Genomic DNA, 26328 nt, shown 5'->3' on the forward strand with positions numbered 1-26328 from the left:
AAATCCCCATAACCCATGAGTATTTTAGTTTAAATTATAAGGAGGAATTAAGGTTGCAGATATTCTTAAGGTTGCTAATTAGCTGACCATGAGATGGGGAGATTATCTTGATTACCTGAGCAGGCTCAATGTAATCACAAGGGTCATTTAAAAGTGGAAAAGGGAAACAAAGGAGATCAAAGTTAGACAGAGATTTGAGGATGTTACATTGCTAGTTTTGAAAATGATGGAAGGGGGCCAAGAACCAAGAAAGATGAGTAGCTTCTAGAAGCCAGAAAAAACAAAGAAACTGATTCTTCCCCCAAAGTCTCCAGCAAAAAACACTGCCCTGCTAATACCTTGATCTTAGCCCAGTGTGTCAGATGATCTCTAGGAGTATATGATAATACATTTGTGTTATTTTAAGGCACTAAGTTTAATGTACTAATTTTTATAGCCATCAGAGAAAAATAAATACAGTGGCTTTACTCAAATTATTGAGTAGGCCTTAGTTTTCTCACAAGTTCAATGAAAAGATTACATAATGTCACAGGGAACCTGGGAGGCTCAGTCAGTTTGGCATCTGCCTTGAGCTCAGGTCATGATCCCAGGGTCCTGGGATCAAACCCGTCAGGCACCCTTCTTAGCAGGGAGTCTGCTTCTCCCTCTCCCCTGCCCTCACTCATGCTCTTTCTCAAATAAAGAAATAAAATCTTAAATGAAGAGAAAAGATTATATAATGTCTAATATACTTGTAGCTACAGTATTCTGAATTTAGGGGGTGAGACCAGGGGATAGAGATAGGGAAAGGAATTTCACTGTCCTTAGGATTTGTTGTTGCAACTGGCTTTATTTTCACCAGACCCTAAAATATTTTGTCTTAGAAATCTGTAATATTACTTAATCATAAAAAAGAATAATACTTTGTGGCTTGCAAAATCATGGATGGATCTAGAAGGTATCATGCTAAATGAAATAAGTCAGTCAAAGAAAAACAAATACCATATGACTTTACTCATATGTAGAATTTAAGAAATAAAACAAATGTCCAAAGAAAATAAGCAACAAAACTCTTAAATATAGAGAAAAACTGATGACTATCATTGGGGAGGTGGGTGGGGGAATGGGTGAAATAGGTGAAGGGGATTAAGAGTACACTTATGATGAGTGCTGAGCATGTATAGAATTGTTGAATCATTGTACACCTGAAACTAATATAGCACTGTGTGTTACTTATACTTGAATTTAAAAAATAAATTTAAAACATCTGGTATTTGTGGTCCTCAGAACTGTGGTTGGAGATAACCCAAGCTACATCTCTTCTTTGATTTCCTCTTTGACCCATTCATTGTTTAGTATCATGTTACTTAATATCAAATTATTTGTGTTTTTTCCACATTTTTTTGTGTGTGGTTGATTTCAAATTTCATAGTGTTGTGGTCAGAAAATATGCCTGGTATGATTTCATTCTTTTTGTACTTGCTAAGTTCTGATTTGTGACCTAGTATGTGATCTATTCTGGAGAGTGTCCCATGTGCACTTGAAAATCATGTGTATTCTGCTGCTTTAGGATAGAATGAGAGAATCCAAGCTATAAACTGATAAAGATTGAAGAAAAAATTCTTTGTACAGGGAGGATCCAAGTAGTAAAAACAAACAAACAAACAAATGAACAAACAAACAAAAAACACTGATGGGGGATATAGGGCACACAGCCAAGATTCTGAGAATTTTCATTCCCCCAGGTTATTTTCTCATTTTATCAAACCAACTCTCCAAAAATTATCTTCTAATCTCCCTTGTTTCATTGGATGCTGCCCTGCAAGAGGTATGGAATTATAGAAGATGGCAATATAAAGGTAGCCCACAAAACAAATTTGGGCTATGCCTAAAGATAGACAAAAAGCTGTGCAATCAGAAGGGGAGAAGTACATGGACATTAAGAAATCCACCATTATTGATACACAATCAGAGGATGAAACCATTAGTGATAGTCATCATTATTTAGCATCAAAAAATTAAAACAGATACTGACTGTAAACATAGAGTCTCAGAGACCCCCTGCTATACCAGGCATCAACACTTTTGTTGCAGGACCATGTGTGGTCTGGAGAGTTCTAAGAAATAAGGCAGAGCAGATCAGGTGATAGTAGGTTGCTCAGTGATTAATGAAAGCATATAATTATCAACTACCATAAAAGTTTTTCATTATTTTAACAATCAGTGTTGCCCTAGATTATGCATACAAGCTGACTATAAGTTCCAGATAAGACACAAAAAATACTTTTTTTTTTGAGGTTTGAATCTTAGAGATCATGACTTAGGAATCCTTGAAACCTTGGAGAAATAAAAAATCAGCTGCAAGGTGCTTGGTGAACCCTGGTTAAGAGCTTACATAATAATGAGGCCCTGAAATACCCTTATGTGGTCCAATGCCCATCTTCCTAGGAGAGTTGGCTGAGGCCATTGTCCCATTCCTATTATTGTTTAGAGTGTTTGGGAGGTGAGGTATATTACTGTGGCAATAGAGAACCAGCTAAGAACACATCTAACACTTAAATCCACTCTGGCTTTGCTCATTAATTAATTTGTATCTCTCCCTCTCAATCCCATGCACTGTGCTCATCTCCAGGGCTTTTGACAATTGTGTCAAAAAGCCACAGAATAGTGTTTATTGTGGGAAGTTTCAATTGCAAAGTTCGGAGCCAAGAGGGAAGGATAGAAATCCTGGCTTTCCCTTACCTGGCTCTGCACTGGCCGCCCCAAGGTAGACATCTACTTCAGTGGTCCACTTCCAAATCAATTTCACTGTAGATGTTTCTATGAAAACAAAGTATTAGGATCCGAGTCCTCTGTTCTAGCCAAGAACTATAAGGTATAAGGTGACTGCAAAGTTTGAGTACTTTCATTGGGCATCTATGCTGAGCTTTCCAGAAATCCTGGCCATCTATTTACCATTAGTACTATGAGATGAGGTATCTTGGTTTCTTACTGTTAGTGGTGGGAAGAATCCATGGAGGAGGCAGTGCAACATATCCAAAGTCCCACAGAAAATCAGATTAAGAGCTAAATAGAAGTCAGAATTTTCTCTTTTCCAACATGAGTATTCTAACTTTCTTACTTTTGGTTCAGAAAATTTCACAAAGAAGAGTATACGTATTTATTATTTCATTTTTCACAACGTTTTAATTATTACTACCTTTCTTTTATTTCCATTCTGTTATTGCCATGTTTTCTCCGAGGAACTCAGTGACCTCTTAATACCTATATAATGGCATAAAGTCTCCTCCTTTGCCTTCCATGGCATCATTTCAGGACTCTATTGCATCCACAGAACCACAATAAAACTCACCTTCCAAGGGAGATTGCATGGTTGTTGGTGCTTCAGTCTTAGTCTTGAGTGGCTTTGAGGAGTCTGCAAGGAAAAGCGAGGTTAGTCAAGGGCTGTGGCAGCCTTGAGTGAACAGTTGAATGCCCTGCAGAAGTTAGCAAGTAAGAAAGCCAACTAAAAAGAAGTAAGTTAAGGCCAGTCAAGTCCACACCTGGACCTCTCTCAACACTTTTCTCATGATGCCGAAAAGTTAGGCATTACCTGTTCATCCTTCACATCATTATAAAGTAGGATTCTTAAACCAGAGTACATAGACTCCCAAGGAAAGTGTAACTAGAGTCCAGAGGGTCTTTCAATATGGATTAGAAAGACATATTTTATTTTTACTAACTTTTGAAATTTAGCTATTAATTTTCTTGAGAGAGACTTAGAAAATACTACAAAGATGGTGGCTGTGGGTAATGTCAATGGAAATGGTATATTTATGACCTCTGGATATTTGTTTCTTCACAAAAGCAATACAATAACTGGCAAAATTTTTCAAATCAACTTTTCCCCCCAAATTAAAACAATAGCCAAGGGTTTGCATCAATTCATGGAACATTTTTAGAAGAAAAATACCTTAATGTTAATAATGGCAATTTTGTGCCATTTTAACTTTCCCTAACCCCATTACTCCTCCCCAGGCCAATAATAGCCTTGAATGAGTAGAGCAGTTTAATTCCAGAACAACTCTCATTATTTGACCTGTGCAGTGATTTTCTGACTCAAAAGACTTGTCTTTACTGGTTACTCGGTGCTAAGACTCTCCATTGGGGAGAGATATATTTGTCACACAGCTGTCTGAGACAATGGATAACAGTTGAGGGAAACAAGAGACTGATCAAAAAACTTAAAAAGAAAAACTGAAGAATGAAATGTCAATGGGAGCTTTGAAAATCTTGACACATTCCTAAGAATCTAGAAGGTCACTGCCAAGCATAGTGCTGTGTGCATGTTCAGTTAAGACATGAGAAGGTCATAGGCTTTTTTACCTCTGGCTAGCCTTGAGACTCTGTGTAAGTAGGGAGTGAAAGTTATGACACAGTTACAAACTGCCTGTGTAAGTACTAAAGACATATTTCGACAGGCAACAGAGCCCTGTAGGAAAGACTGGGAAATTTATTGGTTTCAGGTATTTAAGGAAATCTCTATTCAATCATTAGCTGACCACCAAGCTAATATAGTAGAGACTTCAGTGGCCATCTATGACAAAGAATATAAAAAAAAGTATACTGGATTAATTCAGAAAAGTCACTAAACAAATAAACAGAAACTAGCACACAAGCAACACCAACAATAAGCCCTGGAGAAAGAATGAGAATCAGACTTCCAGAATTGTCACATTATATTATTTAAAAAACTCTAGTTTTCAATAAAAATGTGAGATATTCAAGAAAACTAGAAATCTCATAAACAGGTAAGAAAATCAATAAATAGAAACTGTTTCTGAGAAAGCACAGGTATTAGACTTACTAAACAAAGATTTCATTTATTTATTTATTAGATTTTATTTATTCATGAGACACATACAGAAAGAGAGTCAGAGACACAGGCAGAGGGAAAAGCAGGCTCCCTGTGGGGACCCCAATGTGGGACTCGATCCTGGATCCCAGGGTCATGACCTGAGCCAAAGGCAGATGCTCAACTGCTGAGCCACCCAGACATCCCACTAAACAAAGATTTTAAATAAATTATTTTAAGTATGTTCAAAAGCCTAAAGGAAACCATGTTTGAAGAACTGAAGAAATGAAGCTGATTCAAACCAAATAGAGAATGTTGATAAAGAGACACAAATTATAAAAATGGAAACCATCTACAAATACTGGAGTTGAAAGGGAAAATCACCAAAAGAAAAAAATCACTAGGGAGAAAAATTTACTAGAGCTGATTAAAGTGGCAAAAGAAAGACTCAGTAAATTTGAAAAGATGACAGTTGAAATTAGCCACTAAAACATAAAAGAAAAAGAATGAGGAAAAATGAGCAGCACCTCACAGACCTGTGGGACACCATCAAGTGTACCAATTTACACATAATAAAAGTCCTAGAAATAGAGGATGGAAAAAGACAAAATATTATTTTTAAATAACATAAAAAAACTCCAATTTGATGAAAGCATTATTCTGGAAATATGAGAAGTTCAAGGAACTCCAAGTAGGAAAATAAGGGGAAAAAATTATACCAAGACACATAATTAAAAGCAAAAGCCATGAAACAATATTGAAAGCAGCAAGGGAGAAGCAAGTCATCATGTATAAGAGATTCTCAACAAGATTTATGACTGATTTCTCACTCTGGAAAACAGTATGGGGATTTCTCAAAAAGTTAAAGATAGAATTTCCTTTGACCCAGCAATTAAACTATGAGGTAATTATCTAAAAGCCAAAAAAATAATAATGATTTGAAAAAGTACATGCACTCCAATGTTTATAGCAGCACCACCTGGTTAAAGAAGATACGGTGTACAACACAAGGTTGTGCCTGTGGGGAAGGAGGGCAAAGGCCCAGGAGCAGACAACGTGGTCTGAGGATCCCCTGGGTTGCATGGGGAGAAAGAGTTCCCCTTCCTGGAGTGCATTTGGGAGAGGTGACACTGACTCTCAGGGGACAAAAGAGAAGGTGGGTGCTATTGAGCAGCCCCATTAATTAGCATAGTAGCAGAGGCAGTTGCTGAAGGCTGCTAACCTGGAAGCGAGCTTTAGGTTATGCTTTACCATAAACTCCTAGCCCCACATGGTCATGTGACTGCATTTCTAGCACAAAATAACACCAGCCAAAGCATTGTGACACCTTCCCCCAGAGGATCAGTGCAGGTCTGTACTGTGCCAGGTCCCCAAAACTTGGAGCTTTGAAACCCAGTCACATGCCTGAAATAAAACACAGGAATACAGTGCTGCCAGGTAACAGATGGCTCAGACATAGACAGAGTGAAGGCACAAGAGGGGACACAAGAAGGAAGATTGTTCACTCTTCTCTGAGAGCTTCCTGAACAGAAACAGATGTGAACTCCCCTCTCTGTGGATGAGAGAGTGAGGTGACACCATTTTTTCCATGCCCATTAGAAAAGACAGACTTCAGTGAGCAACACGGTGATCCCAGTGGAGGCTGGAACAGCTTACACTGAGCCCTGCCCTACTGCACCCTGCAGGTGCATCTATACAAGGACATATAGGCCGAGAACCAGCGCAGCAGTTCCCTTCTCTAGAAGACCAGCAGCAAGTCTACTGATCATAGAGTGCTACAACGGTTCAGTTCTAGGGGAAATAAGATCTAGCCTTTCCTAATAAGCACAACAAAACATAACTAGATAAAAGTTGCCACACACCGGACCATGTCCAAACACTCCACACTGCAAGCAAGAAGAAACTGCAAGAAAACTGATCAGAAAGAAAGAGTAGCCAACAGAAGAGTGGAGCACACACAGAATCTAAAAATAAAAATAAAAATAAAAATCCTTCCTAAAGCACCATGCTCTGAACAGTATATGACCACTTCTTAATATAATCATTATTTTCAAGAGCAGGAAACATAACAGCTTTTCCTAACACACAGTAAACAGAGGTTTAAACAAAATGCCAAGATGGAGGAACTCATTCCAAAATAATAATAATAATAATAATAACTGGAAGAGATAATGGCCAGTGATCTAATCAAAATAAATGTAAGCTGAGGTGTGGGTAAAGTTAAGATAGTGGAAGAATAGTCCTAAAAATCTCTAGTCCCTGGAATTCAGCTAGATAGTTATAAAATCATTCTGAACACCTGAGAAATCTATCAGAGATCTGAGATAAGAAATGCTGCAATTCTTCCAAAAGAAGTGACCACTTTTTGGAAGGTAGGGGGTGCAGAGATTTGAATCCAGGGTAATATATCTGAGGATATGATGGAGGGAAGGAAGCTGGCTTAAGGAGGCTACTTCAAAGTATTATTAGCAGTGGAACACAAAATCAGAACTTTTAGAATTCTGATACAGTGGGGGATGTCCCTGGCTTAAAGCTGCTTAGGTGGTGAAGCAGGATGGAATCCCAGGTGGGAAAGCATTGTCTCAGGATTGCCAGGATTATAATAAGAACAGGGGTGCCTGAGTACAGCAAAGTTCCCAGGCATAAGAGTGGGGAAGCCAGCTAAAAACATGTTGATGTGCTGGCTTTCTGTGCTGTGTTGCCATAAACTGCAAACTGTTGCACAGTAAATCCACTACTCTCCTGGCAGGGGTCCAGCAAAAGGCAGAGATGTGGAAAGATCCCCTTCCCTCCACCAGGAGGAACAGCATGAGTCCACACTGCAGGAGTCTATAAAATTCAGAGTCTTGAAACTGAGTCATGTGCTTCAGATAAAAACACTCAGTCACAGGCTGGGTTAATACAGAATTCAGACAGAAGCCAGAGAGACAAGGGTGATAGACTGCTTCTCTTAGGGCTTACTGAATATCAGGGTCCTTGAATTTTCAGCTTCTGGGTTAGAGAGTGGGGTACCATCATTTTCATCCCTCCTATCTGTGATGAAAGCATTCAGGGAGCAAAACAGTACCACATAGTGGAAATTGGAACTACTGACTCTGAGCCCAGCCTCCTGGGAATGAAGGAATGTTTCCAAAACAACTGCAAAGGCACCTAAGGATCAGCTCAACAGGTGCCTCCCACAGAAGACCAGCAGGAATAACTGCCTAGCAACAAGCTTATGAATCATGGACAACTGCAAAACTTCAGCTCTTGATGAAAGCAGAATATAGCATTCATGAGTTACTTAAAACTGTTTAGTCTTTCAGTGTTATTTTCAGCTATTTTATTATTCTTTCTATTTTTTATTCTTTTAAAATTATATATGTTTTATATATATTAATTTTGTTTCTTTCTTTGATTTTTTTTTATGATAGTCACAGAGAGAGAGAGAGAGAGAGGCAGAGGGAGAAGCAGGCTCCATGCACCGGGAGCCCGACGTGGGACCCGATCCCAGGTCTCCAGGATCGCGCCCTGGGCCAAAGACAGGCGCCAAACCGCTGCGCCACCCAGGGATCCCTCTTTCTTTGATTTTATTTTATTTTTGTGTATATATGTTTTTCTTCCTTTCCTACATTGGAACCTAGTTTCTCTTAACAAGCAGACCAAAACACATTCAGGATCTAGTTTTTTGTTTTCTTCTGTTTTGTTTCTGGTTTGAGTTTTTTAAATTTTGTTTTGTTTTGTTTTCTGTTTTTTTTTCTTATTGTTCTTATTGCTGTCTTTTCTCCCTTTTCTTCTATTCTTTTCTGGACAAAATGATGAGATGAAGAAATTCATCCCAAAAGAAAGAACAGAAGGCAGTACTCACTGCCAGGGACTTAATCCATATGGATATGAGCAAGATATCTGAACTAGAATTTATTTATGTTTTTAAACGTTTTATTTATTCATTCATGAGAGAAAGAGAGAGAGGGGCAGAGACATAGGCAGAGGGAAAAGCAGGCTCCCTGCAAGGAGCTCAGTGCGGGACTCAATCCTGGACTTTGGGATCACGCCCTGAGCGGAAGGCAGAGACTCAACCGCTGAGCTACCCAGGCATCCCTGAACTAGAATTTAAAACAGTGATTATATGGATGCCTGGGTGGCTCACTCAGTGGTTAAGTGTCTGCCTTTGGCTCAAGGCTTGATCCTGGAGTCCGGGGGGGGGGGGGGAGTCAAGTCCCACAATGGGCTCCTTGCATGGAGCCTGCTTCTCCATCTGCCTGTGTTTCTGCCTCTCCTCTCTCTCTCTCTCTCTGTACAGTCGCTCCTGAATAAATAAAATCTTAAAAAATAAAACAATGATTATAAATATAATAGCCGAGCTTGAAAAAAAGACATAGAAGACACTAAAGAATCCCTAACAGAAGAAATAAAAGAATTAAAACCTAGTCAAGCTGAAATTAAAAATGCTATTACTGGAATGAAGTCACAAATGGAGGCTCTAACAGCAAGGATAAACAAGGCTGGAGAGTCAGTATTATAGAAGATAGAATGATGGAAAATAATGAACCTGGAAAGAAGAGAGAAAGACAAGTACTGGATCATGAAGGGAGACTTAGAGAACTCAGTGATTCCATAAAGTGAAATAGGGGTCATAGAAGATGAAGAGACAGAGAGAGGGACAGAAGGCTTATTTAAACAAATTATACCTGGGAATTTACCTAATCTGGGGAAGGAAACAAGCATTCAAGTCCCAAAGGCAAAGAGAATCTACCCAAAATTAGTAAAAATAGGTTAACACCTTGACATATGATAATGAAGCTTGCAAATTTCAAAGATAAAGATCAAATCCTGAAAGCACCTTGGAACAAGAGATCTTTAATCTACAAGGGCAGAAACACAAGGGTGGCAGCAGACCTGTCCACAGAGATGTGGCAGGCCAGAAAGAGCCAGCATGATAAATTCAAGGGACTAAATGGAAAAAAATATGCAACCAAGAATACTTTATCCAGAAAGGCTGTCATTCAGAATAGAAAGAAAGATAAAAAGTTTCCAGGACAAAGAGGAAACTAAAGAAATTCTGAACACTAGAGGGGCGGGGCAAGATGGCGGAAGAGTAGGGTCCCCAAGTCACCTGTCCCCACCAAATTACCTAGATAACCTTCAAATCATCCTTAAAATCTAAGAATTCAGCCTGAGACTAGAAGAGAGAACAGCTAGAATGCTACAGTGAGAAGAGTTCACGCTTCTATCAAGGTAGGAAGACGGGGGGAGGGGGGAAAGAAACAAAAGGCATCCAAGGGGGAGGGGCCCCTGGGAGGAGCCTGGCTAAGGCCGGGGCGAGTGCCCCCAGGACAGGAAAGCCCCGCCCGGAGAAGCAGGAGCTGCACCAATCTTCCCGGACAGAAAGGCACTCACAGAGAGAGCAGGATCCCAGGAGGGGCAGGGATGCCCTCAGGCTCCCAGGGACACTAACAGAGCACCTGCGCCCCAGGGAGAGCGTGCCACATCTCGGGGACCAGCTCACTAAAGGGCTGCAGTCTCCGCACGGCTGGACCCGAGAGCAGCTCTGAGGGGCTCGGGCAGAGTCTTCCCGTGGAGGGGGCTGCGCGGCCCCGGGAGCAGCTTGGAGGTGGCTCAGTGGAGGCTCCGCGCAGAGGGGGCTGCGCTGCCAGGAGTGCAATTCCCGCAGCGAAGGCCCGGAAGCACAGGACACTGGGGACACAGCCCAAGATCCGGCGCTCCCCCTGGACAGGCAGAAGCCAGGAGGGCACAGGACAGCAACGACACTCCTGCCCCAAGCTGAGCAGATCAGTGGCCCCACCCCCGGAGCATCTAGGCCCCTGCAGACTGAGAGCTCCATAGTTACTGCAGGAGCTGAATCCAGGGCTCCAGAGCTGACCACTGACACTATTGTTGTTCCTCCTGGGGCCTCACAGGATAAACTACCCCCACTGAGCCTCACAGTGGCCTCACAGGATAAACAGCTTAAACATCTTTCACTGAGCCCTGCACCAGGCAGAGGGCTGAGGAGCTCCCCCAAGTGCTAACACCTAAAAATCAGCACAGCAGGCCCCTCCCCCAGAAAACCAGCTAGACAGACAGGGGAAAAACAAATTATTGACCAAGCAGTACTGGAAAGTTACAGGGGAAGTCGAGAGATCTAAAGTATACAAAATCAGAGGACACTCCCCCCCGTTTTTTTGTTTTGTTCTGTTTTTTGATTTCTGTTTGCTCCCTGCCCTTTTTTCCTTTTTCTTCTTCTTCTTTTTCTTTTTTCTCTTCCTATACTTCTTTTTTCTTTTTTCTTTTTTTATCTTTCCTACTTTCTCTTCTCTCTTTTATTCCTTTTCCCAATACAACTTGTTTTTCGCCACTATGCATTGAGAAAAATGACTAGAAGGAAAACCTCACCTCAAAAGAAAGAATCAGAAACAGTCCTCTATCCCACATAGTTACAAAATTTGGAATACAACTCAATGTCAGAAAGCCAATTCAGAAGCACTATTATAAAGCTACTGGTGGCTCTAGAAAAAAGCATGAAGGACTCAAGAGACTTCATGACTGTAGAATTTAGATCTAATCAGTCCAAAATTAAAAATCAATTAAATGAGATGCAACCCAAACTTGAGGTCCTAATGAAGAGGGTTAAAGAGGTGGAAGAACAAGTGAGTGACATAGAAGACAAGTTGATGGCAAAGAGGGAAACTGAGGAAAAAAGAGATAAACAATTAGAAGATCATGAGGATAGATTAAGGGAAATAAGTGACAGCAGGAGGAAGAAAAATCTACGTTTAATTGGGGTTCCCGAGGGCGCCCAACGGAACAAGGTCCAGAATATGAATTTGAACAAATCATAGCTGAAAACTTTCCTAATCTGGGAAGGGAAACAGGCATTCAGATCCAGGAAATAGAGAGATTCCCCCCTAAAATCATTAAAAACCATTCAACACCTCGACTTTTAATAATGAAGCTTGCAAATTCCAAAGATAAAGAGAAGATCCTTAAAGCAGCAAGAGACAAGAGATTGCTAACTTATATGGGGAGAAATATCAGATTAACAGCAGACTTCTCCACAGAGACCTGGCAGGCCAGAAAGGGCTGGCAGGATAAATTCAGGGTCCTAAATAAGAAAAACATGCAACCAAAAATACTTTATCCAGCAAGCCTCTCATTCAGAATGGAAAGAGAGATAAAGAGCTTCCAAGACAGGCAAGAACTGAAAGAATATGTGACCTCCAAACCAGCACTGCAAGAAATTTTAAGGGGGACTCTTAAAATTCCCCTTTAACAAGAAGTCTAATGGAACAATCCACAAAAACAGGGACTGAATAGATATCATGATGACACTAAACTCATATCTTTCAATAGTAACTCTGAACGTGAACGGGCTTAATGACCCCATCAAAAGGCTCAGGGTTTCAGACTGGATAAAAAAGCAGGACCCACCTATTTTCTGTCTACAAGAGACTCATTTTAGACATAAGGACACCTACCGCCTGAAAGTAAAAGGTTGGAGAACCATTCACCATTCAAATGGTCCTCAAAAGAAAGCAGAGGTAGTCATGCTTATACCAGATAAACTAAAATTTACCCTGAAGACTGTAGTGAGAGATGAAGAGGGACACTATATCATACTTAAAGGATCTATCCAAGAAGAGTACCTAATAATCATCAATATATATGCCCCGAATATGGGAGCTGCCAAATATATCAATCAATTAATAACCAAAGATAAGGCATACTTAGATAATAATACACTTATACTTGGTGACTTCAATCTAGTGCTTTCTACACTCAATAGGTCTTCTAGACACAACATCGCTAAAGAAACAAGAGATTTATTTTTATTTTTTTTAATTTTTTTAAAATTTATTTATGATCGTCACAGACAGAGAGAGAGAGGCAGAGACACAGGCAGAGGGAGAAGCAGGCTCCATCCACCGGAAACCCAATGTGGGATTTGATCCCCGGTCTCCAGGATTGCGCCCCAGGCCAAAGGCAGGCACCAAACTGCTGTGCCACCCAGGGATCCCAAGAAACAAGAGATTTAAATGATACACTGGACCAGATGGATTTCACAGATATCTACAGAACTTTACGTCCAAACGCAACTGAATACACATTCTTCTCAAGTGCACATGGAACTTTCTCCAGAATAAACCACACACTAGGTCACAAATCAGGGCTGAACAGATACCAAAAGACTGGGATGATCCCCTGTGTATTCTCAGAACATAATGCCTTGAAATTAGAACTAAATCACAACAAGAAGTTTGGAAGGACTTCAAACACATGGAGGTTAAGGACCATCCTGCTAAAAAAGATGAAAGGGTCAACCAGGAAATTAAGGAAGAATTAAAAAGATTCATGGAAACTACTGAGAATAAAGATACAACTGTTCAAAACCTTTGGGATACAGCAAAAGCAGTCCTGAGGGGGAAATACATCACAATACAAGCATCCATTCAAAAGCTGGAAAGAACTCAAATACAAAAGCTAACCTTACACCTAAAGGAGCTAGAGAAAAAAACAGCAAATAGATCCTACACCCAGCAGAAGAAGAAAGTTAATAAAGATTTGAGCAGAACTCAATGAAATAGAGACCAGAAGAACTGTGGAAGAGATCAACAAAACCAGGAGTTGGTTCTTTGAAAGAATTAATAAGATAGATCAACCATTAGCCAGCCTTATTAAAAAGAGGAGAGAGAAGACTCAAATTAATAAACTCATGAATGAGAAAGGAGAGATCACTACCAACACCAAGGAAATACAAATGATTTTAAAAACATATTATGAACAGCTATACGCCAATAAATTAGGCAATCTAGAAGAAATGGACGCATTCCTGGAAAGCCACAAACTACCAAAACTGGAATTGGAAGAAAAAGAAAAGCTGAACAGGCCAATAACCAGAGAGGAAATTGAAGCAGTCATCAAAAACCTCCCAAGACACAAAAGTCCAGGGCCAGATGGCTTCCCAGGGGAATTCTATCAAACGTTTAAAGAAGAAACCATACCTATTCTACTAAAGCTGTTTGGAAAGATAGAAAGAGATGGAGTACTTCCAAATTCGTTCTATGAGGCCAGCATCACCTTAATTCCAAAACCAGACAAAGACCCCACCAAAAAGGAGAATTATAGACCAATATCCCTGATGAACATGGATGCAAAAATTCTTAACAAGATACTAGCCAACAGGATACAAGAGTATATTAAGAAGATTATTCACTCTGAACAAGTAGGATTTATCCCCGGGATGCAAGGCTGGTTCAACACTCGTAAAACAATCAATGTGATTCATTATATCAGCAAGAGAAAAACCAAGAACCATATGATCCTCTCATTAGATGCAGAGAAATCATTTGACAAAATGCAGCATCCATTCCTGATCAAAACTCTTCAGAGTGTAGGTATAGAGGAAACATTCCTCAACATCTTAAATGCCATCTACGAAAAGCCCACAGCAAATATCATTCTCAATGAGGAAGCACTAGGAGCCTTTCCCCTAAGATCAGGAACAAGACAGGGATGTCCACTCTCACCACTGCTATTCAAGATAGTACTAGAAGTCCTAGCCTCAGCAATCAGACAAAAATGAAATAAAAGGCAGTCAAATTGGCAAAGAAGTAGTCAAACTCTCCCTCTTTGCCAATGACATGACACTCTACATAGAAAACCCAAAAGCCTCCACCCCAAGATTGCTAGAACTCATACAGCAATTTGGCAGCGTGGCAGGATATAAAATCAATGCCCAGAAATCAGTGGCATTTCTATACACTAACAATGAGACTGAAGAAAGAGAAATGAAGGAGTCAATCCCATTTACGATGGCACCCAAAAGCATAAGATACCTAGGAATAAACCTAACCAAAGAGGTAAAAGATCTCCCTTAAAACTATAGAATACTTCTGAAAGAAATTGAGGAAAACACAAAGAGATGGAAAAATATTCCATGCTCATGGATTAGCAGAATTAGTATTTTGAAAATGTCAATGTTACCCAGGGCAATTTACACGTTTAATGCAATCCCTATCCAAATACCATGGACTTTCTTCAGAGAGTTAGAACAAATTATTCTAAGATTTGTGTGGAATCAGAAAAGACCCCGAATAACCAGGGGAATTTTTGAAAAGAAAACCATAGCTGAAAAAAATTAAAAAAAGAAAGAAAACCATAGCTGGGGGCATCACAATGCCAGATTTCAGGTTGTACTACAAAGCTGTGATCATCAGGACACCGTGGTACTGGCACAAAAACGGACACATAGATCAATGGAACAGAATAGAGAATCCAGAAATGGACCCTCAACTTTATGGTGAACTAATATGATAAAGGAGGAAATACTATCCACTGGAAGAAAGACAGTCTCTTTAATAAATGGTGCTGGGAAAATTGGACATCCACATGCAGATGAATGAAACTAGACCTCTCTCTTGCACAATACACAAAGATGAACTCAAAATGGATGAAAGATCTAAATGGGAGACAAGATTCCATCAAAATCCTAGAGGAAAACACAGGCAACACCCTTTTTGAACTCAGCCACAGTAACTTTTGCAAGGTATATCCACGAAGGCAAAAGAAACAAAAGCAAAGATGAACTATTGGGACTTCATCAAGATAAGAAGCTTTTGCACAGCAAAGGATACAGTCAACAAAACTAAAAGACAACCTCCAGAATGGGAGAAGATATTTGCAAATGACGTATCAGATAAAGGGCTAGTATCCAAGATGTATAAAGAACTTATTAAACTCAACAGCAATGAAACAAAAAATCCAATCATGAAATGGGCCAAAGACATGAACAGAAATCTCACAGAGGAAGACAGAGACATGGCCAACATGCACATGAGAAAATGCTCTGCATCACTTGCCATCAGGGAAATACAAATCAAAACCACAATGAATTACCACCTTACACCCGTGAGAATGGGGAAAATTAACAAGGCGAGAAACCACAAATGTTGGAGCGGATGTGGAGAAAGGGGAACTGTCTTGCACTGCTGGTGGGAATGTGAATTGGTGCAGCCACTCTGGAAAACTTTGTGGAGGTTCCTCAAAGAGTTAGAAATATAACTTCTCTACGACCCAGCAATTGCACTGCTGGGGATTTACCCCAAAGATACAGATGCAATGAAACACCGGGACACCTGCACCCCGATGTTTCTAGCAGCAATGTCCACAATAGCCCAACTGTGGAAGGAACCTCGGTGTCCAATGAAAGCGAATTGATAAATATGTGGTCTAATTTTACAATGGAATATTACTCAGCCATTAGAAACGACAAATACCCACCATTGGCTTCGACGTGGATGGAACTAGAGGGTATTATGCTGAGTGAAATAAGTCAATCAAAGAAGGACAAACATTATATGGTCTCATTCATTTGGGGAATATAAAAAAATAGTGAAAGGTAATAAAGGGGAAAGGAGAAAAAATGAGTGGGAAATATTAGAAAGGGAGACAGAACATGAAAGACTCCTAACTCTGAGAAACGAACTAGGTGTGGTGGAAGGGGAGGAGGGCGGGGTTGGGGGTGAATGGGTGGCGGGCACTGAGGTGGGCACTTGACGGGATGAGCACTGGGTGTTATTCTGTATGTTGGCAAATTGAACACCAATAAAAAATAAATTTACTAAAAAAATAAATTCTGAACGCTAAACCAGCCTTACAAGAAATATTAAAGGGGATCCTTTTAGTAAAGAGAGAGCCCAAAGGTAACAACTACTAGAAAAGGAACAGAGACAATCTACAGAATCAGCAACTTTACAGGTAATAAAATGGCACTAAATTGATATCTATAATCACTCTGAATTTAAATGGACTGAATGTTCCAATAAAAAATATATGGAGGGATCCCTTGGTCTCTCAGCAATTTGGCGCCTGCCTTCAGCCCAGGGCATGATCCTGAAGTCCCAGGATCGAGTACCATGTCTGGCTCCCTGTGTGGAGCCAGCTTCTCCCTCTGCCTGTGTCTCTGCCTCTCTCTGTCTGCGTGTCTCATGAAGAAATAAATAAAAATCTTTAAAAATATGGTATCATATTGGATAAAGAAAAGAAGACTCATCTATGTGCAATGAAACGCCGGGACACCTGCACCCCGATGTTTATAGCAGCAATGTCCACAATAGCCAAACTGTGGAAGGAGCCTCGGTGTCCATCGAAAGATGAATGGATAAAGAAGATGTGGTTTATGTATACAATGGAATATTACTCAGGCATTAGAAATGACAAATACCCACCATTTGCTTCAATGTGGATGGAACTGGAGGGTATTATGCTGAGTGAAGTAAGTCAATCGGAGAAGGACAAACATTATATGTTCTCATTCATTTGGGGAATATAAAGAATAGTGAAAGGGAATATAAGGGAAGGGAGAAGAAATGTGTGGGAAATATCAGAAAGGGAGACAGAACATAAAGACTCCTAACTCTGGGAAATGAACTAGGGGTGGTAGAAGGGGAGGAGGGCAGGGGTGGGGGTGAGGGGGCACTGATGGGATGAGCACTGGGTGTTATTCTGTATGTTGAGGGGCACTGAGGGGGGCACTTGATGGGATGAGCACCGGGTGTTATTCTGTATGTTGGCAAATTGAACACCAATAAAAAATAAATTTATTATAAAAAAGATGTGAGATCTATCTATGCTCTATCTCTCTATCTTACATATCGATAGATATCTATATCATCTATATCTATCTATATATATGCTGTATCTATCTATTTATATCATCTATATATCTATCTTTATAGATAGATATATAGATGATAGATAGGTAGATAGATGATTATGATGATGATGATGATGATGATAGATAGATAGATAGATAGATAAATACAATGGAATATTACTCAGCCATTAGAAGTCATTAGAAATCGCAAATACCCACCATTTGCTTCAACGTGGATAGAAGTGGAAGGTATTATGCTGAGTGAAGTAAGTCAATCAGTGAAGGACAAACATTATATGGTCTCATTCATTTTGGGAATATAAAAAATAGTGATAGGGAATAAAGGGGAAAGGAGAGAAAATGAGTGGGAAATATCAGTAAGGGTGACAGAAGATGAGAGATTCCTAACTCTGGGAAATGAACAAGGGGTAGTGCAAAGGGAGGTGGGAAGGCGGATGGGGTAACTAGGTGTAGGGCAGTGACGGGGGCACTTGATGAGACGAGCACTCGGTGTTATACTATGTGTTGGCAAATCGAACTCCAATAAAATACAAAAAAAAAGTCACAACTCATGGGTCTCTGGATATTCTCAAAGAAGGAGGACGTAACTTCATGTTCTGAGAGTAGGTCTGGAGGCCCAAAATAAAGTGAAAATGTTCTGAACTGCTGCTATCAGGAATGGGACAAAAATAAGAAAATTAGTAAATAGCACAAGGATGGGCAATTGACATTATACAGCATGAAATTAAAGTGGTATCAATTTCATCTCTGCTATTTTGTGTGTTTGTTTTATCAGGAGAGCTTAGCAGTCCATGAGTGTGAAAAAGGGCAAAGCATACAGGGCGTTCCCAGAACTGAGGCACTGCATAGAGGGTGAGACAAAGGGATGACAGCTCAGAGCTACATATGTCAGAGATGATACAGGGAACCAGAATCATGGAGCCAGTTTGAGGTATAGAAGAAAGAAGTCTGAGAGCAGGGAAGGGTACAAGGCCTTCTTTGAGCCTGTTTCCTTTTTCATCAGTAGGGGGCAATGTTAAGCACTGCCTAACAGCTATGTTGTCTGTAAGCATAAACTTTGATAAGGAATAGGCAAGTTGATTGGTTGTAAGCAAGGTCTTTCCCAAATGGGCTAGGAACTAATTCACAGAAAGGTGAGAATTTTCAACTTATCTCTTTATGAAGTATAAAATTCTTGGACTTTCTGGCCATGCAATGTTCTCTCTGCTTGACCATATTGTCAACTCTCAGAGAATTGGACCATATAATTCCTTAACAGTGAGATTGCCCTTGTTTCTCCAATTAGTAGACCAAACCATACAGCACACACATATGCATTACAACTCAACTTCGGGAAAGAAATCCCTCTAGATAAACTTAGAAGTCTCAAACTAACATTAGTTTCCTATTCTAAATACAGCCAGCATGGTCATTTTCCTTGCTATATTCTGAGGATAGCAATTTTCAGGGGGCTCTTAGGATAAGTACTTAAAAGCAGTTAGTTCCCAACGTATTTTGGGAAATGGCAGCCTTGTTTGAATAAATGTCTTCCCTTCCAAAGTGATCTCTTGGAAGGCAACAAAATTCATTTAGTTATATCACTGCTGGGCTGTTCAATTAAACCTCAGCCTGCAGCCTTTATGTACATAGTTTGTAGTAATCCCAGGATAATGCTGTATGAAATAGCCAGATTGATTTACCAGAGCCAATGTTCATTGAGACCTCAACCAGAACTTTCATTTGACTTTAAGAAGAAGAAGGGGGGGTGGTATTAAGGAAACTATGTAGATATCTGGGTTTTTATTTCACGAAGCAAAACTAAACACAAACAATAAAATAACAATAAAAAATCCTCACTGAACAAAACAAACAAAAAGCAATGACATATCACCTTATACCTGTCAGAATGGTTAAAATAAAAAATACAAGCCATAACAAGTATTGGTGAAGATGTGGAGAAATCACTTCATACACTATTGGTGAGAATGCAAACTGGTAGAGCCACTATGTAAAACAATATGGAAGTTTTCAAAAAAATTAAAAATAGAAATACTATATGATCCAATAATTCTGCCTTTGGGAATTTACTCACAGAAAATGAAAACACTAAGTTGAAAAGATATGTATACCTCTATGTTTATTGCAGCATTATTTACATTAGCCATGATATAAAAGCAACTTAAGTGTCCATCGATAGACAAAAGGATAAAGAAGGTGTGATATATATTACGTGTGATATAATATCTGTATATTACACAGCCATAAAAGAGGATAAATTTATGTCTTTTGAGACAAAATGGTGAACCTAGAGGGTATTAAGCTAAGTGAAATATGTTAAACTAAGAAAGGCAAATACTGGGGTGCCTAGATGGCTCAGTTGGGTGAATGTCTGACTTCAGCTCAGGTCATAGTCTTGGGGTCCTGGAATCAATCCCTGGACCAGGCTCTCTACTCAGCGAGGAGTCTCCTTGTCCCTCTCCCTCAGCCTCTGTCCTTCTCCTGCTAGTGCTTTCTCTGTCTCTCTCATACACACATACATACATACATACATACATACATACATACATACATAAAAAGACCATATCGGGCCAAAGAAATGAATAAACAAAAAGTAGAATCAGACCCATTAATGCAGAGAACAAACTGATTTTTGCCAGAGTGGATGTGTGAGGAGATGTGAGAGATACAGGCTTCCAGTTAGGGAATAAAAGAAGTTTAAAAGGCACAGTAAAAGGACTATAGTCAATGACATTGTAATAGTGATATAATTGCAGCTAAACTTGTGGTGAACACAGAATAATGTATAAACTTGTCAAATCACTATGTTGTCTACCTGAAACTAATATAACACTGTGTGTCAACTATACTAAAAAAAGACAACAAACAAATAAATAAGATTCAACCATAAGAGAAAATCAGACATAATGGAAAGAGTATGTGATCTGTGTGCAAGTTCCAACTTGAACTTCCTAACCGTGAGCTCCTGGGCAAATAAATGTCCCTTTATGATTTTCAGTTTCTTCTGTAGAATGAGAGTAATTATAGCTATCTCATGAGATAGATATGGGATTCAATTACAAAATGTGTGTTAAATTCTTGTGAATTGTATCTGGCAAATATGATTTAATTAGTGAATGTCACTTTCCCCTTTACTGTCTTTATCTTCTTAACCTACAACATGACAGGCATTGTCTCCAGCCTTATTATCATCAGTCCAGAATTTTTCTTTCTTTGTGATTGTGCAACCCAGGACACCCTCTATCTCCACACATACAAACTCTCTTCTCTGTACAAGGTATCTTCAGTACAAGATGGTCCATTGCAAGGATCACCAAAAGAAAGGATTGCTCACCTTTGACCACAAACTTCACAATGTTGCTGCGCTGCTCAGAGCCTACCCGGCCTTTGGCAGCACAGAAATAGGATCCAGAGTCAGCCACCATAGCATGCTTGAAGAGTAGAGTACTCAACACTGCTACTTTGATAGGTTCTTGATTGTTGGTCTGTTCCTTGTACCAAACATAACTGATGGGAGGAGAACCCCAAGCCTGGCATTGAAGGCTAATCCTCATTCCCTGGGGCACTGTGAAGCCATAGCCACTGCCAGTCGTCACTGTGGGTTTGGAAACAGAGACTGCAAAAGGAAGACAAAAGCAGAGGCTCTGGGAAGTTATAAGGATATGTGAAGACAAGGCTGAGTCATCCTTGCTGGGTACAGAGATAATTATATATCTGCAAAGGACAATAAAAGGGGCTACTTATTAAGGAGGAGAGTAAGAAATAGGATAATGTAAATAAAAATAGCTTCCTTTGGAATATTAGGTACTGTTTTGTGTTATCAACATTTTGGATAATCCAGAGTTAAAATATATATATATATATATATATATATATATATATATATATATATATATATATATATATAGAGAGAGAGAGAGAGAGAGAGAGAGAGAGAGAGAGAGGTTTCTTTAGGCTTTAGTGGACAGAGATTTTGGGTTGTTGGCACTTTTGGATTATCAGGGATTACCAGGACCAGGGTTTTCACGAAACTGTCAAATCAGCAAAATGTATCTTGACTAAACCCAGTATCCCTTTCACCAGAGCTTCTTTGTCAGCATCTATTTACCCTCTAATATCCTGATTAGATAGATATACTCATTTTTATGACTTTCAAGAACCAGAGCCCAAGGAGGGCAACCAGGGTGTGGATGCTAAAATTTCTGGGACACTTGAAGGGGTAGAGATTTAAAAGCCAGAAACCCTTCCCAACATTTCTTAAATTATACTATGAGAGTGATGACCCTGAGGACCCTCTGCCTTTCCACATTTCCTGATTAATACATATGACTGATAAAAGCCTGTGTACAAGTGAACAAAATTATCTGGGTTTCTAGAGGTTTTCTAGGATTACTGTCTTCTATTTGGTCTTTGTCTATCAGTGCTTTCCTACTCTCACAGTGACTTACCTTTCTGGATGCGTAGATCGATGATCTTATCTCTCACCACTTGGTTGCCACTAGGGGTCTGCCAAGTGACTTCACACGTGTAGTGGCTCCGGTCATCCATTTCCAGGGTGTTCAGTTGGAGGGACACATCTCCTGGAACCTCGTGATTCACTTGCAGGCGGCCTCGGTACTTTGCTAGCTGGATATGGTCTCCAGAGGAATCACGTAGGAAGATGGTGACTGGGTCCCAGCCACGTTGTACTAGCCACTTTACCATGACTTGAGTGTAGCCTTGCAGAGGACCATAGGTGCAGGGAATATTCACATCCCCCTTCCAAGGCCCTGTCACACTTTCAGGTGCTTCCAGGATGGGATGGCCTGAAGAGGAGGAAGAAAGCAGACATAGATGGCACACCCACCTGGGAGCTAGGATGGCAGTGGAGGACTTCAAGAGGCTTCTGAGACACCTCTCAAATTTCCTTCCATCATATTTTCAGATTTCATGTTCCCTTTTGTTCTCTGCCAGCCTTCCCATCAATCAGAAACAGTCCTCAGAAGGAAATCTCCCAGCACTGTTTGGCTCTTGACAGTTTAAAATTCCTTTCCTGTCACTGCTTTGCTTTGAGATGACGCTGGATAAGTCACTTTCCACCATGAGGACCCATTTTATTAATCTATAATGTAGAGAGTATGAATGGAATGATCTCTAAGCTTTCTTCAAACTCTGAAATTCTGTAAGTCTATAAAAAAGAACTTCTTTCAATGTTTTTCAAAGGAAGCATAGGAGCAAATGTTGAAAAGTTGTATCTGGGATATTTTACTATGTAATTATATACCTGGAGAAATGTGGGGACTACAGACCTAAGAAAGAAAGGGCCATATTCCCTGCTTATTTCCTATTGCTCCCTCAGAAAGTCTCAGTATTTAGATCCCTAACGCTAAGCTCTTCTTTGGAAGGAAGGAAGGACACAGACAAAGGACAATTCTGAGGGTGGAAATTTGTGTGAAATGTTTAACAAAAATCATTAGTTATTGTTGAATTTGAAATCTGCACTTTGTAAACTTGACCTTTTTTTCTGACATCTCTTTCTGTATTTCACTTTTGGTTTCTTTTAGGTTTCACCAAATGTATATTGGAAAATTCCATCCTGAGGAAGAATGGAGAGGAAAATGTCTGAAAAGGAAAAAGGTCTGAATAAAATACTAGAGCTGGCTGTGGTAAGGATGGTAGTAGGACCAATAGGAGATTGCTCATTAGTGTGCTGGGGAGGGAAGAATAGGGGAGAGGAATTGGGGGTGTGACAGAGCCATCATTTCCTACTAGAAATTTTCATTCATAAGCTCTTATTTTGAGGATTTTGTGTTTTATTTAACTTTAACCAGGAGTGAGGGATTGTATGTAGACAATTTCTTTATATCTGTCCTAGAAGAAGGAGGTTCAAAATGTAAGATGTGGGATCCCTGGGTGGCGCAGTGGTTTGGCGCCTGCCTTTGGCCCAGGGCGCGGTCCTGGAGACCCGGGATCGAGTCCCACGTCGGGCTCCAGGTGCATGGAGCCTGCTTCTCCCTCTGCCTATGTCTCTGCTTCTCTCTCTCTCTCTCTGTGTGTGACTATCATAAATTTAAAAAAAAATTTAAAAAAATGTAAGATATTACTGAATAAATGCCTGTTATGTAGCCCAATATTCCAAGGCTTCAGTCAAACAGATAGTAGGATGGGAGGATTCTTGCTCTCAGAATTTATTGCCAAATACTAAGTACCACTGATGTGGTGACACTAGCCTGTGTCCTCATCAGAGATTCTTAAAACATTACCAGCATATTTTGGCCAAGGTAAAAGTGTTGAGTAAAAAGAGTAAATAAACATGAGACCATGTTGTTAAATCCACCACATAGTTTCTGGAGTGTTTCAAATTGAGCAGGGAGCAGAACTCTGACCCACAAATGGGAATGCGATAGGGGAAGATTTTGGTTTGTCCTAACAATGAACTTGATAATTAATCAGAACTGTTTATTGAATGACTAAGTGGTCTGGGAGAAGTAGTGAGCTTTGTTTAGGTCTTGGACAGCATTACTCTTTAAGGTCCCTTCCACTTCTAGATGGTTCAGTGCTTATAGACTACAATGGAAATGGAAGTTAAATAATTTTATTTTCTAGGTGGTGGTGAACTTTCACCAGATGGTAGTGAGTTTTACTGTTCTATTGCTGGTCCAGACCACCATATGCATACAGACATGGATTATCATCATCATGAACACATATGTGTCACTTGCAAGCACACACATACCAGCCTTAAGCCCCATGAAAACCATCTAAGCCTTTTGGTTTAAAGTGCTCTTTTTTTTTTAATGTGCTCTTTCTTACTAATCTTCTTCCAGCTCTCCCAAATCTGCTGCCTCTCCTCTGAAAAGCGTTCTCACACTCTTTTCCTGACAAAAGGGCAGCAATCTGTTGTGAGGACATCTGGAACAGCTGAAAATGCCTTTGTTATGTGTTTGTATGTTTTCTCTCTGATCTTGGGGGAACTGCTTGTATAACCCTCTCTGGAAACTTCCTGGGGATTCTTATATAGTCCACTCTGGTCTGTCAATATTGTAAATAGCCAGTCTCAATTTTTCAGTCTTGAAAGTCACTTCTAAAAGTAGGTCACAGTTGACTCTTTCCCCTACATTCCAGAATAGGGGTATGGGACAGGGTTAGTAACCAGATTTCTAAGAATTACCTGTTTTTTCCCCTTTTATTTTTTCTTCCCCTCTCCTACCTTCTTTCCTTCCTTCAACCCTTTCTTCCATCTAGCTTCTATTCTTCCTCCTTCTTTTTCTTGTTTTCTCTTCTTCCTCCTCTTGCTTCATTGGTATCACAAAGAGGAAGTGTAGGGTAGGCACAGGGCATCACACACACAAAGACCTTGTACTCTGATCTCCAAAGTGAAGGTAACCTCAGTATAATTGACTTACACCTTCTAACTATCCTTGTGGTTCTCAGAGAGACTAGGGAAACACTGAAGAGTAGCACCTAGCGAGATCAGGAAAATAGCAAAAGACTACATGATGTAGTAAGAAGAATAACACCAATAAAAGTCCAAGGTTTGTCTTAACATGTGACCTGTGTCACCACATCTCTGTGCAACCTTGAGTAAATTGCTAAACCTATCTGAGCTTCAGGTCATCAATAAAATGGAGGTAATAATAAGCCTTCCATGGAGGGTTATTTTGACGATCAAATGAGCTTATAGCTGTGAAAGCACATAGGATAATGGCTAGCATTCAGTAAGTGCTGGATAAATGCCAGATCTGTCTCATACCTTCAAAAGAAACTTGTATTGATTCTTCTTATATTATAGAAGTCCCCTATATGTCTTCCCCAGAGTGGACAGATTGATTAGATTAGATTAGATATTTGTCAGCTCTAATGATGACCTGAAGGAGAAGTTAGCACATGAGAAGGTAAACAGCTACCCTCACCGACCTGAGGGAACCTCCAAAGTTATGGGGAGGAAATAGGCCATCGTTGGATTATAAGGCAGTTGAAAAGGACAGAGTAGCCTGTATCTACAGCAACAGGGCTGACTTGATAGCCAATATGAAATGTTGGTGAAATTAAGCAATACACCTATCTTTGCTGGAAGACTGGGTAGGGAAAATCTATTTCAGGAAAACCTCACCTCCTGGGGGAATATTCTGCCCATTATAGATCCAAGAAAACCACCAAATTTTGAGATATTTGGTGTAACAGAGCTTGAGGTACCAGGAAATACAGAATTTGAAGAATTCTAGAATGGCAGAGCTGCAAAAGCTTTTAGTTGCTTTCCTCCATAATACACATAGACGAGCTGAGAGAGAAACATGATTATCCAAAGTCATAGAAAGCAGGAGCTGAGCTCGGCCTAGAGGCCTAGAATAAAGATGCTACACTGCCTTCTTACCTTATTCATCTAATATCCACAACTGAAACTAGTAACCCCTTACTTGAGCCTACTTGACATGGCTTAAAGAATGTTATTCTAGGATAATATCCACCTAAATTCCTAGGAAAAGAATCCCTATCTGCTGGCTACTTTCTGAAAAGCCTTTCCCAGTCCTTGCTCTCATTTCTCAGGGAAAAATTGATTTTCTTCAAATATTATACCCCCACAGGAGGAAAACCAGGGCTAAGCATCGACTCAAGGGGCTTTATTGAAAAAGAATTTAAGGGAGGAGGGGCAAGATGGCGGAAGAGTAGGGTCCCCAAATCACCTGTCCCCACCAAATTACCTAGATAACCTTCAAATCATCCTGAAAATCTACGAATTCGGCCTGAGATTTAAAGAGAGAACAGCTGGAATGCTACAGTGAGAAGAGTTCGTGCTTCTATCAAGGTAGGAAGACGGGGAAAAAGAAAGAAACAAAAGGCATCCAAGGGGGAGGGGCCCCGCAAGGAGCCAGGCTAAGGTCGG

At 40.0% G+C, this 26328-nt stretch overlaps 1 protein-coding gene across 6 annotated transcripts in view; it reads right to left on the bottom strand.

Moving 5' to 3' along the window:
- The window catches only part of VSIG4 (V-set and immunoglobulin domain containing 4), a 60007-nt gene that overhangs the window by 26886 nt on the left and 6793 nt on the right, over positions 1 to 26328 (bottom strand). For 4 of the 6 annotated variants that reach the window (XM_035712352.2, XM_025466062.3, XM_025466058.3 and 1 more), the window contains exons 2-5: positions 21914 to 22270; positions 20800 to 21081; positions 3332 to 3394; positions 2722 to 2799 (exon numbers count right to left, since the gene is read on the bottom strand). In XM_035712352.2, the coding sequence (XP_035568245.1) occupies positions 2722 to 2799; positions 3332 to 3394; positions 20800 to 21081; positions 21914 to 22270 (780 nt within the window). The remainder of the gene's footprint in view (positions 1 to 2721; positions 2800 to 3331; positions 3395 to 20799; positions 21082 to 21913; positions 22271 to 26328) is intronic. The other 2 variants (XM_025466060.3, XM_025466061.3) reach the window with 1 other exon arrangement.

This window comes from Canis lupus, chromosome X, assembly GCF_003254725.2.
Source record: "Canis lupus dingo isolate Sandy chromosome X, ASM325472v2, whole genome shotgun sequence".
NCBI lineage: Eukaryota > Metazoa > Chordata > Mammalia > Carnivora > Canidae > Canis > Canis lupus.